General features: G+C 33.3%; 2 protein-coding genes across 2 annotated transcripts; both read right to left on the reverse strand.

The window, feature by feature from the left end:
- Positions 1-1332: 1332 nt before the first annotated feature.
- On the reverse strand, positions 1333-2627 carry LOC132616544 (putative glycine-rich cell wall structural protein 1). Its single transcript, XM_060331018.1, has 2 exons — positions 2503-2627; positions 1333-1873 (listed from the first exon to the last, which is right to left on the reverse strand). The coding sequence occupies exons 1-2, from the start codon at positions 2507-2509 to the stop codon at positions 1482-1484; spliced, it is 399 nt and encodes a 132-aa protein (XP_060187001.1). The 5' UTR covers positions 2510-2627; the 3' UTR covers positions 1333-1481.
- Positions 2628-5469: 2842 nt separating this feature from the next.
- On the reverse strand, positions 5470-5904 carry LOC132617542 (glycine-rich protein 5-like). The gene has a single exon (XM_060332560.1). It carries the CDS (start codon positions 5902-5904, stop codon positions 5470-5472), a length of 435 nt encoding a protein of 144 aa, XP_060188543.1.
- Between the last annotated feature and the right edge of the window lie 9420 nt (positions 5905-15324).

A 15324-nucleotide genomic window follows, 5' to 3' on the forward strand; every position in this document is an offset into this window, starting at 1 on the left:
TTTAATTTGGACTAGAAGTATTTTGACTCATCATGCCAATAGTAGAGACAAAAGGTTTATATGATCTGTGTCTGCTAGTAATAGCCTACACCTAGAGTCCAATCTTTATCATTTAAGTTGGAGTTCAACTAGTTTTCTAATTTCATGTCCAATCTTTATCATTTAAGTTGGAGTTCAACTAGTTTTCTAATTTCATGGATAATGAAGAAAAAATAACACGGTGCATGAGGTATTCCGCGTTCACGTGCAGGGTTCAGGGAAGAGTCACATTCTAGAGGTGTGATTGTGATATGTAGCTAGGCATGTAATTTACCCCGACACACACATTAACGATTATTCTATGACTCAAACCGTGACCTACAGGTCATCAGAGACAACTTTACCAATGTCAAGGCTTCCGTTTTGACCGTGTGAAATATATTTATATAATTAGATCATCATTTAAAAAATAATTTGATAAGGTAACTTTTTAATACTAGCATTGATTAGTAACCTAAAATAATGGTAATTAAATAACATGTTGTAACATGGTTAAACTACAATGTTGGTGTAGAAAACTCATAACATCGATCGGTGGAAACTTTATTACATGTCTCACACAATTGATACTAATTGCGTGAGGCTTTTTTTATCTCACAAATTTGTGAATCCAATTTTGTAGACTCAAAAATGTAAGATTATGTGTGGATCCACTAATTTGTGAGACAAAAAACTAGTTGTGTGAGGAAAAACAGTTCATAATTGCGGATTAATAATATATAGTACTTTGTTTTTGTGGAAACCCAGTGTCAACTGTTGAATCTAAGTTTCCACGAAACAGTGGCAGTAATTTTCTTGAATTATAGAAATAGCTGAAAATAATAACGATCGAAAGTTACTAAACCAAACAGACATTGATAAGTTCTTGAAAGAATGAATGGGATGAACCCATCGTTTCATAATATACCATAGAGCAAAAAATATAAATTGTTCCATAAAGTTGTCTGAAAAATCATTTTACATTTCAACTTTACGGATGACATAACCTATCACCCTTATTCTTGTTCAAATTGAAATTATTATCCCTGAGATGTTATAATCAGATTTTATTCTTCGCTTTATATACACGCACAACTACTTGCATGTGATTTACATATTTTTTGAATATGTACGTTTATGTGCATTATATTATTGAGTTTTTTCATTGCTCAAATTGTTCATATTTTTTTCACCGAATCATTACATGATTTCCCTTTTGATATCATGTCCTTACACAAAGAAATCGTGAAGTAGAAAAAAGAAAGCGACGATCAACCAAAAAAACAAACAAGTTATGAATATAATGTCAGCATAAACATGCATTTATTCTTCACTAACTTTCGTTATTAGATGTAACAGTAACTGACTTTAACATAGTGAAATATTCTCTTATATTAAGCTTATTAAAACATAAAATTAATTCCTCGGCCTACTACAAATTATTTCAATGTGGCAAATTTGAATTAGATGCCACCACCACCGAAACCTTCTCCGATACCAAATCCATAACCACTACCACCATCCTCTCCGCTGCCTCCACCGCCGCCACCTCCACCACCACCGCCGCCACCGCCGCTACCGCCTAAACCCGATCCTTGGCCGCTGCCGAAGCCAAATCCAAATCCGGAACCATATCCGCCACTAAAACCACCACCTCCTCCTCCACCGCCTCCGCCCCCGCCACTGCTGCCGCCTGCTCCTCCAATAATTTGACTAAATCCTACACCATTTGCTCCAGCAGGGATATCAAAGATTGTAGCTACTGCATCTCCCAAGAGTTTTCTTGCTGACGTGTCACGTGCAAGTAATCCCACAATAATGAGAAAAATGAATGCCTTTGAATATTGTGTTGACACTGTTTTCAAAGAAAAAATTAGATCAGTAACTTGCAAATAATATAAAATATTTACTATAACACGTTAAATATATTAATAATGCAACATTTAAATCGTGTGAAATTGGTTTTTAAATCAGCATACAAACACACATGACACATTTGTTCTAAATGATAAGATGCAAAATAAGACACCGGCATGGCAAATTAATTAACTATGAATAAAATTTCTTTATTCTTAACTAAAGATTTTGGGATTGAATCCCTTGGATCGAAAAAAATTCTGCTAGGGAGTGTTTTTTCTCATAATAAGTCTTTCACGATGCGAATTCAAATTAATCGGATTCAAAATAGATACCGAACACATGAAAAATAAATATAAAAAAAGAAGAGCAGAAAAGAAGAAGAAGCAGCTATTCACCTAATAGTATAACACACGGAAAAGTTAAAAGAAAATCTAAGATTCTTTACTATTTTTAAAATCATTTTAAAGAAACACGAGGATCAACTGAATGTGAAATCATACACTGTATGACTTAACAAACCAAAATAAAGAGAATTACAATAAATCAAGTAATAATTTTCAATAGACATAAGCATATATACGTAGTATTAGCTTAAGAAGAAAAAAGAAGTTCAAGAATCCTTACTTTTCATTCTGCGTGTCTTTGATTCTTCTGAAGAGATAAAGTGATTTTACAAGATAGAATTGTACGCAATGCAAAGACTTTAAATACTAGAGATAGCTGAAGATAACATGTCTAGCTAATTAATGTGAGAACTAAAACTGAACATATTAAGAAGAGTTATGACTCGCATATGTAACAGTAATATTTAATGGGTCAACTTATCCCCTTAAAAAACCTTGATAAAATTTGAATAACGCACGTTCTCTTCCTCCCGACTAATTATTAATTTTCTAAAGGTTTGACCAGACCTAAAACTTTATAATAAATGTATTCTTACGTTAATACTTGATGTAAATCAGAAAAGAGCATAAATACTAGGAGAAAGCTAGACTAAACTATATTTTTATTATGATGTTTAATGAATAGATAGTCAGAAGAATGAGTAGAAACAATAACTTCTTGGGCTAATTTTATTTTAAAATGTTTTAACTGCTATATGAAAAATGACATGAATTTCAAAATTACTTTCTGGTACGCTTACATATTAATTAATAGCACAAAACATTTGTTTATAGGGATGATTTTGAATTATTGACTTTTTAAAACTTAAATAATAATAATAATAATAAAAAATTTAACACCATGGCATGCATTTGTAGACTTATAATTAATAATAGTGTTTTAATTTTTCTGAGTTCACACAGAGACAGATCAAAGATTTAAAGTTCATGCTTATGAGTTTGAAGTCTATGGATTCTGAAGTTTATTATATCGAACCTGTACTTTTCATATTAGTTCCCCATGTTCACCAAGTCTAATGTACTTTTTGTATTAATTAAAATAATTAAGATACAAATAATGAAATAATCAGTTAATTAGTAAGCTAATCGTAAAATTTCGGGATAAGGCATAGAAACACCTAAACTAAGGTATGAAATTGCGCCAGCTACACAGCTAAACTATACGAGGGTCTGATGAGCCCCCATCAACTAACTAATTTTTCTCGTGTTATTTACGCCCATGAACTAATTTTTTTGTATATTATTTACAATTAATTACATATCTGATAAAAGAAAAAGTTAAACAAATACACGCTTATTCAAAACTAAGAAAAAAGGGTCTTGATGTCTTTACCCAACATCCTCTTTCAAACCATTAATCCTCCTTCCGCTGTTACAAGAGTTCATATTTCCTTTAATTTTTTTGGAAAAAATGCACTAAGAAAATTAAACATGCAATTAGTGTTGGGAAAAAACAAGTAATAACCAAATTGTACGACGAGGTAATAGCGGAAGGAATATCCAAGTCAAAACTTCTCACACTATTTGAATCAAGAGAAGACAATAAATACTAGCACAGATGGAAATCCGGGCAGCAGCTATACCAACAATAAAATAACAAAGCAGGCAAAGATAAATTGAATGGAAGAGACACCAAATTTACGTGGTAAAACCCCTTCAAGGTGAAGAGGAAACATCCACGGGACCTCCGGCCCACAAAAGCTCCACTATAATCAACAAAAGTTACAATAATGTTCTCCAAATGGCTACAACAACAAAGCCAAGCATGGAGCAACAATACATAAAAGATAACACCAAAACTAGTGAAGAAAAGAGAGAAATCACCCCCAAGAATGAGCTACTGTTCGTACTCGAAAACTGGAGTTACAGACTACAAAATCCGATCTTCACCATTGAAATAGAAGAACCAGATGTTGAGAACCCCCAGTTCAAATTTCAGCACGATCCAACGGTTAACGGATTCGGAAACACAATTTAAAGCTGACTACTGTAGCAGAAAATTTCTGGACGAAAATCTGCTTTCTCTCTCACGTTTTTCTCTCTATATGGCTGCTATAAATTCACTCTTGTGTTGTCAAAATAAGACCTAAATTGATCCTATATATAGAGGAATTTTTGGGCAAAATTGGTCTGGTCCAAATTGGATTGGGTTTTATTAATCTAATTCCACATAGGAATGAAAAACCCAAAAACCTAATTGGATTGGGTTTTATTAATCCAATTCCAAATAGGAAGGAAAAACCTAAAAACCTAACAATTAGCACTATTGATTTTCTATAGTTAGTCGAGTTCCCAGCTAATATACAACATTAGCTTTGAATTTAACAAGAGTTCATATTTCGTAGTTTGTTTTATCTCAAAATTTAATCACAACTGTAATAGTTAGGAATTAACTAGCAATTTTCCCATTTGAAGCTGCATGAGATAATTTAGGATATATCTTCCTTTGAGTTCATCCTTTAAGTGGTTGAGTTTATTTTTCGTTGAAGAAGATAAAATAGTGTGTATGACTGAACTTATTCGATTTGATATAGATTACTAATGGGCTATTATTCCCGTTATGTATTTACTTTAAAAAATTGAATTATAAAATTAAGTAACAAAAATACGTCATCTCAATTCGTTTCTCCTTTTTGATATTTTCATTTACTTTCGTGTATACAATGGATTGATTTGTTAGAGCTACATTAATAAACATGGATCTTGATAGGAATATTACAGACATTTGAACTTTTTTTTTTTTTTTAATATAATTTCCTATTTTTTCTATATCAAAAAGAAATTTGAACGACAAATCATATATTTTTTAAAATTATTTTGTTTGACAAGATCGATAAATTATTTGTTTATCATAATTGGGGGGGGGGGGGGGGGGAATCATATCAGTCATATAAAAATTGGAGACAGGACCGAAATGGCATGTATATCTAGCTACTTCGGTAAAAAAAAGGAGCGATCGACTTGGCACAAGACATAGGATAGTAATTGCTTGGTAACGACTTTTCTGTGATGAACCTTACCTGATGTGAATTCAAATTAATCGAATCACTGAATATACCAATACGAAATAATTAGAATAAAGTAAGTTGTTTGCATTAATGAATATAAAGAGAAAAAAATGAACTATCCTACTCTTCAACATTTGAAGTAAAGTTCATTATTTCAATAATAAAATTAGACAAACAAATTAATCGTGATGAATTCCATCAAAACTTTGGCCGCCACCAAAACCTTGGCCACCCCCAAAGCCTACATTACCGATTTGACCACCGACGCCTACCCCGCCGCCACCTCCCATAGAGACCGATCCATCTCTGCCGATACTTCCACCTATTCCGCCGCCTCCACCACCGCCAATTGACCCAACACCGGGTACACTTATTGAACCTCCAACACCAATACCTGCTCCAAAGTCTATACCATCAGGACCAGCATGTCCTCCACTACCCCCTCCGCCTCCAAATGAGCCCGCAACTTGTGGAACATTATTATTGGGAACCCCTAATCCGCCCGTAACTTGTGGAACATTACTATTGGGAACCCCTAATCCGATAAGCTTTCGAGCCGAAGTTGTGTACATTAAAGTTCCCAAAATCATCAAAATCATGAATTTCGAAGCCATCTTTAAATTGATTACTTCGCTAAATAGAAAGAGTAAGCTCTTTAGTTTGTGAGCTAAAGGAAACGCTTCAATTCGTTGTAAGTTGAGTGATCAGCTTAGCTGCATATAAGTTTAACAAATTGCTTTTAGGAACATTCTGCATTAATATGATTCATGGTTGTATGGACTATGGAGTATATATGCAACTGTAGATTGATAGAGAAAGACGAAACAGAAAATTTTCACCATTAATTGCTTGGTAACCTATTAAACAAAGTTTTTTGCATTAACTGTTGATTAAAGGTTTATAATGTAACAGATGACTTTATTAAGGATGCATTAATGAACAATATTGTTTGCTAGGAGTTCAATTCAAAGAGTTAAAAAAACAAATCACACGAATCTAATCCAATAGGAAAATAATATCAGCCACGAAATTCTGGTGCAACTTATTTTAATTTGTAAGCTTTGTTCCCCTTCATATCGAGAAGTAATAAATATACTTTGAATATATTACGTAGTCAATAGTCCCTCCATACCAATTTATGTGGCACCACTCGTATATTGAGAGTCAAACAACTTTTTTTATCATGATTTTTTCATATCTCTGACTCTCGAAATTCTATCGGTACCACATAAAGAGAGAGAGTAATAGTTTGAGTCTTGAAATTGAAGAATTGTTTGATAAGGTACACTTTATCCTTTTTAGTAGGATTATCTATAATAATCTAAAATAATCGAGCCAGTAAACATCGAATACCCTATGATTAAGTTGAAAGTATTTGGCCATAAAGGAAAAAAAGAAAGGACAAAGAAAAGAATATCTAGGATGCCATGCAGGCTGTTTACATGTTATTGCTATACGTGCTATGTTCCAAATCTGGCACTTTAATTATTTTTCTAATTCGCTGTAATTGTCTGACTTCAAATGTTTGAATGATCTAAGAAATAAAAAGAATTTTATGAATTACTATTTGTCTAAAGCACTTTTCAGAGTATAAATTATAAGTCAAATACTTCTTTAAGCTTTAGCAACTCCATATATACATTTCCCTAAATCGATATATATGGAGCAACAACAGAGAGACAACGGAAGAAAATAAAACACTCACGTACTATTACTTATTATTTTGTAGTAATAATGTATGAGACTAAAATTTTAACTTTTAATATGCGCAAAACCAACAAACAATACAAATTAAAGTGGAATTAAGAAGAGAAAGTTTATTGTATACTACAAATTAAAGGACAGTCTGATGCACAAAGCATCCCACATTAGTAGGATTCGAGGAAGGTTTGTAGCGGAAGGAATGTGATATAGATAGGCTACCCTAATGCAAATTTAGTGACTACTTGCACAGAAAAACATAAGTACACTACATCTCGACTCTTAACAAATTCTCCCAAAGGATAATAAAAGAGAGGAGCAACTAGAAAAAACACAAGATGGAAAGAAAATTGCAAAAAAAAAAAAAAAAAAAAAAAAAAGGGAGGAAGGAAAAAGACACAACAAATGCATGCATGCCTTGTACTCCATGCATTGGCTTGTGTTTCTATAAAAGCGTAAATAACGTAACAGAGAGAGTACACGGCTAAGCTTACTGGTTGTTCTTCATTACATTATTTGTACAAGGCTCTTGTATGACGAGAAAATATTGTAAGCGGACTCGAACATATGTGCTCCACAAAAATTTAAACCCCCTTTACTACTGAGGTAAGTTTTTGATTTGTGTTAAAGGGGTTTAACATTTAATATGTACACATAAAACAAAAATTTGCTTCTATTATACAGCGTTATTTTATGAGGAAGGGGGTTCGAACCCTGGCTCCATGTAGATCCGCCCATGTGTCTCCTTAGACGGATGTACATGTGCTTTAGTAGTGTCAAGACGCGGGACAGTTGCAATTGAAGTTGTGGTGCAGGTTGAATTATATTTTTTTCCAGTTAATATATGCAGTTAAATTTGCAGTGAATCAAATTAATGATGATGATTCACATCTCTTTCTACAGGCTTAGAATTTCAGGCCTGTTAATTGTGTCATTTCTATCTTCTTTTCTTTCTAAGTTAATCTACTTCATGAGTTTAAGTACTCTTTTACTATTACATTAAATTATTCTGCATCCAACGAAATTCGAGTGTTTACTGCTTTAGATCTGTGTTGCAAAGAGTTGGTCATGAGATCTAGACTAATGTACTACGGATTTAAGTTAAAAGTGCAAAAAACAAAAACAAAAAAAAACTTACATTATTATATATGTAGTTGTAATTGTGTGATAGCTGACGATTAGTTACTGTTTCTTGCTATTTTACTTTGTAATATTTGATAGCAACTATGGTGAAGACAGAATTTTCACCAAAAAGTTTATCATCATTATACATAAAAAAAATTACCTTATTATATATAATGAAACGTAATTTTTCGGCGAAGGAGTTCGATTCTCCCCTCTAGCTCCGCGCACATTTGTAAAGAAGAGGTAAGAGGTGACACAATATCATTCTGCACCGATGTTACATAAAAAGTAATTCTTCTGTCTCAATTTATATGATAGTTTGATTGGGCATAGAGTTTAAGAAAAAAAAAAGATTTCTAAAATTTGTGATTTTAAGTATTTCTAACATATTGTGTGGATAGCTATAAGTTGAAACTTGTGAACTTAAACATAACATACTATAAAAACTTTTTAATAATAAAATGAAATGTTTAAGTTAAATTATTTTCAATTTTAAAAAGATGTCATTTTTCTGCCGAGAACGCTGCAATATGAAAAGTGAGATTAAGGAGACTATTGTATATCACTTTATTACTACGTACTACCTTCAAACGTGTCAAACAACATAATGAAGTAAATTACGCTCTCTTTATGTATTCCGTCCCTTTGACAAACTAGCTAGCAATCCCCATTTTCGAACCAACCAAAACGAAATTTGAAACACCAAATCTCAGATAACAATTTTTCCTAAATTTCTATCTATTTTTTTTTTTTTAAACTCGATTAGAGATAAATTTTAGCTCAACTAACTTCTCATAGTAGATACTCCATCAATGCACTGTTATCAATCTGTATTACGAAAATACTTAAAACAACAACTTTCGAGAATTTCCCGAAACAATAAATTTGCAGAATATTTTTAAAACCAAAAAAGTTAAAACCAGTAAACAGAAGAGAATCTGAAAATGATCAGAAACGGTATCGAAAATAATTTTTACGGAAGAAAATCGAGCCCACTGAATGCACAGTGTGTCCTTAAGAAAATTATTCCCCTCAAGTATCCGAGGTTAATGGAATATATCCTCTCAGGATAGAACGATCTTACTCACCGGTGTATCGGTACCTAAAACCACGGTGTCAGCGAACCACTCAACGGCAATAAATTACAATAGAATTTATTTGTGCAGAAAAAGAAGAAGTTTTGAAGTTCAGAAAATTCGTAAGGAATATCTGACGGACTAAACAGATTTATATAGCCATTGGTCTGGTTTAGTGAAAAGGTGCAACTTTTCAGTTTAGTTGCATCTTTTGAGAAATATTTCCCATTCAACTTAACTAAAACCCAACAATCCCCCACATGAATGGGGAATGGCTATAAGAAAAAGGAATGCACGGACGAGTGTGTAATTTACAAGCAAGGATTAACTGCATCTGGATAAGTAGGTTTCCCTTTGAACTTTCCGTAATGAACATATGTCAGATATACTCGGTCAATCGGTAGATCTGATATCTTTGAACCGTCGAGCTTTGGTGTATACCTAGACAACCACATGTCACACAATCAACCATTTACCGTCTATGGTTCTCACGGTTGTGTTCGTTTCAGCCATGAACACCGGCTGGTTTCATGAGTGTATAAAGAATGGGCTTTTTCTATCATTCTCTTTGAAACGGCTTACACTTCACACTCACATAGGTGATTCCTAAAACGTGTCATCACGTAGATACACTATTTGGTCATACCTGCCAAACTTATAAACCATTAAACAACTTAAGCTTTATTAACTCGTTAAAAAGCCTTAATGTTGTATCCTTGTTCTTGAACATTGTCTTCATCACGAGGATGGATTGAGTTATTTGACAATGTCGAACCGTCATTCATAACTTTGTTTAATCTCTTTGAACCTAGCTCTTGGGATCTCCAGTCTGCTAGGTAGAGTTACCGCCATGATGACTTTTCCTAAGCCTTAAACCCATTCCTTTCAATGATCTTTCAACTACTTCTGTAGTTAAGCCTTTTGTAAGCGGATCCGCGACGTTATCTCTAGACTTTACATAGTCAATATCGGTAACTCCACTAGAGAGTAGTTTTCGAACGATATTGTGTCTCCGTCGTATGTGACGAGATTTTTCGTTATACATAAAGCTCCCCGCCCTTCCTATTGCTGCTTAGCTATCACAATGTATGCATATTGGTACCAACGGTTTGGGCCAGAATGAAAAATATTTGAAGAAATTTCAGAGCCATTCCGCTTCTTCACCGATCATGTCTAAAGCTATGAACTTAGACTAAATTGTGGAGCTGGCGATACAAGTTTGTTTGGAAGACTTCCAAGACATTGCTCCTCCACCAGTGGTAACAACATATCCACTTGTGGATTTTATTTTCACTTCATCTGGTGATCCAACTTGCATCACTATATCCTTCAACAACCGCAAGGTATTTATTGTAATGCAATACAAAATTTTAAGTATGTCGAAGACTCATGCATCTTGAGTTTACAAATCTGATTATTACCTACATTTGATGTAGCATCATTATAACAATACATGTGGATAGTTGGTAATAGTTGTGGCCACAACTTTTAACATTTTTTTTTCCCAACCATTCCACTTCTATTCATCAACTCCACATTCAATAATTCAGATTTCATTGTAACACTCAAGTCTGCTTCTTTAATACCCAAGCATATAGTCCAATTGAGACTTGCCATCACCAATATTCTTTGCAACAGCAAGATTTACATTAATTGGCGTTTAATACTTGAATGTTTCAAGTACCATTTCAACATAATGAGACCGAGACAATGCTAGACTTTAAAAAGTTTGGTGGATTTTAATTCTTGGAATTAAATTGACAACCTCTAAGCCTTTCATATCAAAATTGCTAACAAGCATACGCTCAGTAGCATTTATGTCATTAATGTCTCATTATCAACAAACAAACAACCAATGACTATATGATTTAGAGAGTTCTTAATGTAAACACATTTATCACACTCATTAATATTAAAACCCATTTGCCAACATTGTTTGGTCAAATTTAGCATGACATTGTTTACGGTGCTTGTTTTAGTCCGTGTAACGACTTAACAAGTTTGCACACCTTCTTTTCGTTACCAGGAAACACAAAACCCTCAGGTTGTTCCATGTAAATTGCTTCCACAAATCTCCAATTAAGAAAGCTGTCTTAACATCCGTTTGATGGATTTCAAGACCATACACATCTATCAGTGCTGCTAACACCCATATGGATGTAATCCTTGTTACTGGCAAGTCTGTGTCAAAATAGTCAAGGCCTTCTTTTTGTCTATAACATTTGACAACAAATTTTGTCTTGTATTTTTCAATAGTGCCATCAACTTTCATTTTCCTTTTAAAACTCATTTGGAACTCAAAGGTTTGTCCCTGGGAGAAAGATCAACCAATTCGCATGTATGGTTGTTCAATATGAATTCAATTTTCACTATTGACCGCCTCTTTCCAATATTAAGCTTCAGAAGAAGTCATAGCTTCTTTAAGAAGTTTGAGGCTCATTTTCCAACAAAAATATCAGAAAATCTAGTCCAATGAATGTAGACATCCTTTGTCGTTTATTACGCCTTGGATTTTCCTTGTTATGTGTACTTTCTTTTGTTTCTTCCTGAGGTCATTTAGATCTTTCGCTAGACGACGCACATTTCTTTTTATACGGATAAATAGTTTCAACATTATATGATTCAATTGTCGTATTAACATGAATGTCAGAATTTTCTTATTTGTACACCAAAAATTGATATGCTTTACATTTATTGGCATATCCAATGAAAACACAGTTAAAGGTTTTTTTTGGCCCTATTTTTACTCTCTTGGGTTTAAGAACCTGCACCTTTTCCAAACACCCCAATACTTCGACGTATTTGAAGTTGGGTTTTCTTTCTTTCCATATTTTGTATGGAATGGACTGTGTTTTGCTATGGGGTACTCGATTGAGTATTTGTTAGCCGTAAAAAATAGCTCCCCACACATTTAAGCGTAATCCAAAACTTATCAAGGAATTCAATCATTCCTTTAAGGTTCAGTTCTTCCTTTCCATAATATTAGATTGCATCACTTTGATGACATATTCAAGCATTCCGCTTATATTCAAGCATCTATATGCAAAATAATCTTATTTATTGTGGAATACAAGTCTAGTTTGATGCTTAAATTAGAGCATCTACAATCCATCTTACTACTAGATTTTGTTTTATAGACAAACATACTAGTGCACCCATTCAAAGAATAAGTGATATGTCTATATAAATAGTTGTCTTTTAATGGATTCACCAATTCATTGAACAATACAACTATCTTTGAAAATGCATAGAACTGACCATCAAGTGGTACTTTTATTTAGCTAATAGTAGTAATAGAGCCTGTTTGGATGGGCTTATGCCTATAAACTGTAAAAATAAGTTGGGGTAGTTTAACTTATTTTTTTTGCCTTATAAGCTGTTTTCAGCTTATAAGCTGTTTTAGATAAGCTAAGTCAAATGGACCCAATTATTTTTTTGAGCTTATTTTAAGCACAAAATGACTTTAAGCTGGCCAGCCAAACACTCAAAAAAGCTGAAAACAGTTTATAAGCAACTTATAAGTCAATCCAAACGGGTTCATAATCTTCACCGAGAACGACCAAGTTATGCGACCACTGGCTACAATATCAAATATCCACCAATGATTTGTGAGGTTGACATAATACAAAATGTCATTAGAAGTCATATTTCCTGTATTTCCAAATTAAATTAGATACTAAGTCTAATATGGAATTTTTAAAAATTTCACGACATGAGAAAACCCCCCACATTTTAAATAATTCAGGTACCACTCTTTCATGAGACAATGCAACATATCATGACAAATCACATGATTAACCATCAATTTAGTATAATGACTTTCAAGTATAAATATGATCAGTCTAAATGAAACAACTCATATTATGTTACAAGCTTGAGAGCGTACTAAGATTATCCTGCAACATAGATATTCCAACTATACATACATAATTAGTATAAAGTGGCATGTAATACCGATAAATTACTGCAAGCATGTCATAAATAAGTTATTCATAAATTTATTATCAGGTATTTCAAGATCACCACAATGTGGATTATCTACCCTAACACTTAAATGAACTAAATTTCATAGATCATAGAGGATATTAAAGAAACGAGCAGGATAAAGGAAATAAAACCCGTTTGTTTATGTTTATCAAGCCATTTCAATTTTCCTGCAATGATACTATGCAAGACATTAAAATTGTTAGATAGCCACCAAATATTGCAAAACCAATTCATTGATTTCTAGGCATTTACAACTAGGCAGAAACGGTTTCTTTTCTCCTTTTTTTTTTTTCCAAATTAGCAAAGTTCAATTCAAAATCTGTTGGAAAGCCACAGACCATTTCTCCAGAAATGACTTTGCCACATTGCCCATTTTCATTGTCTCTTGCCGTGAACCAATGCCTTTAATGAACTGGTTCCTTCTCCCAGTTTCTATGGAAATCATTGGGTTTTTTGTTAAATATTATTCATTCCCCACAGTAATGTGTAATAAAACAGAGATTCACATGGAGTTAAAGAAAAGACGTGTCCGTTCACACTTTGAAGACTCAAATTAAAATTTTTCTTTTGATTTTCATCTCTATCAGCCATTTGTAACTCAGAATGCAATCAAAATCCTTAAGATCGTAGTATTTCTATTCTCTTAACTAGAGAATAAAACGACGAAGTTTTTATATCTTCAAATCGAATAATCTTTAATACAACCAAATTTACGGTGAAGTTTTTTTTATCTTCAAACCGAATAAATAACTGTGAGAACCAGCAAAGCTTTTATATCTTCAAGCCAACAAAAGTTACTAATTCAGTAAAGTTTTTATATTCTTTAAACCGAATAGTAACTTGGAGTACAAAATCACTGATTTTAATCTCCAAACATAGGAAATAGAAAGTTACTGATTTTAATCTCCAAATGGGAGTAGAAAATCACGAAGATTTTAGTCTCCCACAAACTGAAATTAAGATGAATAAAGTATTGTGTCAAAAGTCCACTGCCTTGCACGAAACTCCACTGCTGAAGATACTTGAACCACCATTTTGGCAAAATGTGGTTTAACATGAAATTAAAAAAAAAATCCAAAAAGAGTAAGACATTTGATTTCAAATGTACGGTGCTATCCATTGCAAGAGATATTTTGTGACTTCGTTCAGGTAGTACGCAAGACAATCCATAGCAATAATTCATTCACTGATAGGTCTCCACAAATTAAGAACCTTATTATTTATTTATTTTTCTTGCAAAAGCAATATGCCTGGGATATAATTTGATAATGGTCTACCGATCAATATGACAGTCGACAACAGCCTTCACAGTGATCTCGTCCATAAAATCAGACGAATACAGACATAAAAGGCTATTAATTTCCTTAAGATTGTTATCAATCTGTATTACGAAAATACTTAAAACAACAACTTTGGAGAATTTCCAGAAACAATAAAGTTTGCAGAATATTTTCAAAACCAGAAAAGTTAAAACCAGTAAACAAAAGAGAATCTGAAAATGATCAGAAACAATATCGAAAATAATTTTTAAGGAAGAAAATCGAGCCCACTGAATGCACAGTGTGTCCTTAAGAAAATTATTCCCCTCAAGTACCCGAGGTTAATGGAATATATCCTCCCATGATAGAACGATCTTACTCACCGGTGTATCGGTACCTAAAACCACGGTGTCAGCGAACCACTCAACGGCAGTAAATTACACTAGAATTTATTTGTGCAGAAGAAGAAGAAGTTTTGAAGTTCAGAAAATTCGTAAGGAATATCTGAAGGACTAAACAGATTTATATAGCCATTGGTCTGGTTTAGTGAAAAGGTGCAACTCAAAAGTTGCAACTTTTCAGTTTAGTTGCATCTTTTGAGAAATATTTCCCATTCAACTTAACTAAAACCCAACATGCGCAACATTGTAGACCTTGCCCGCTGAGTGGTGCAACTGCTAGAAGTCCCATCGCTATATTCTCATATATTAAGCTTATTAACAACAATAACATACCCGACGTAATTTTACAAGTGGGGTTTGGGGATTGTAATATGCATGCAAACCTTACTCTTACCTTTGTGGGGTAGAGAGGTTGTTTACGATTGACTCTTGGCTCAGAAAAAATGTAATCGATGTAGGATTGCACGAAAAATTAGACATCAAAA

This window comes from Lycium barbarum, chromosome 11 (assembly GCF_019175385.1).
Source record: "Lycium barbarum isolate Lr01 chromosome 11, ASM1917538v2, whole genome shotgun sequence".
Lineage (NCBI taxonomy): Eukaryota > Viridiplantae > Streptophyta > Magnoliopsida > Solanales > Solanaceae > Lycium > Lycium barbarum.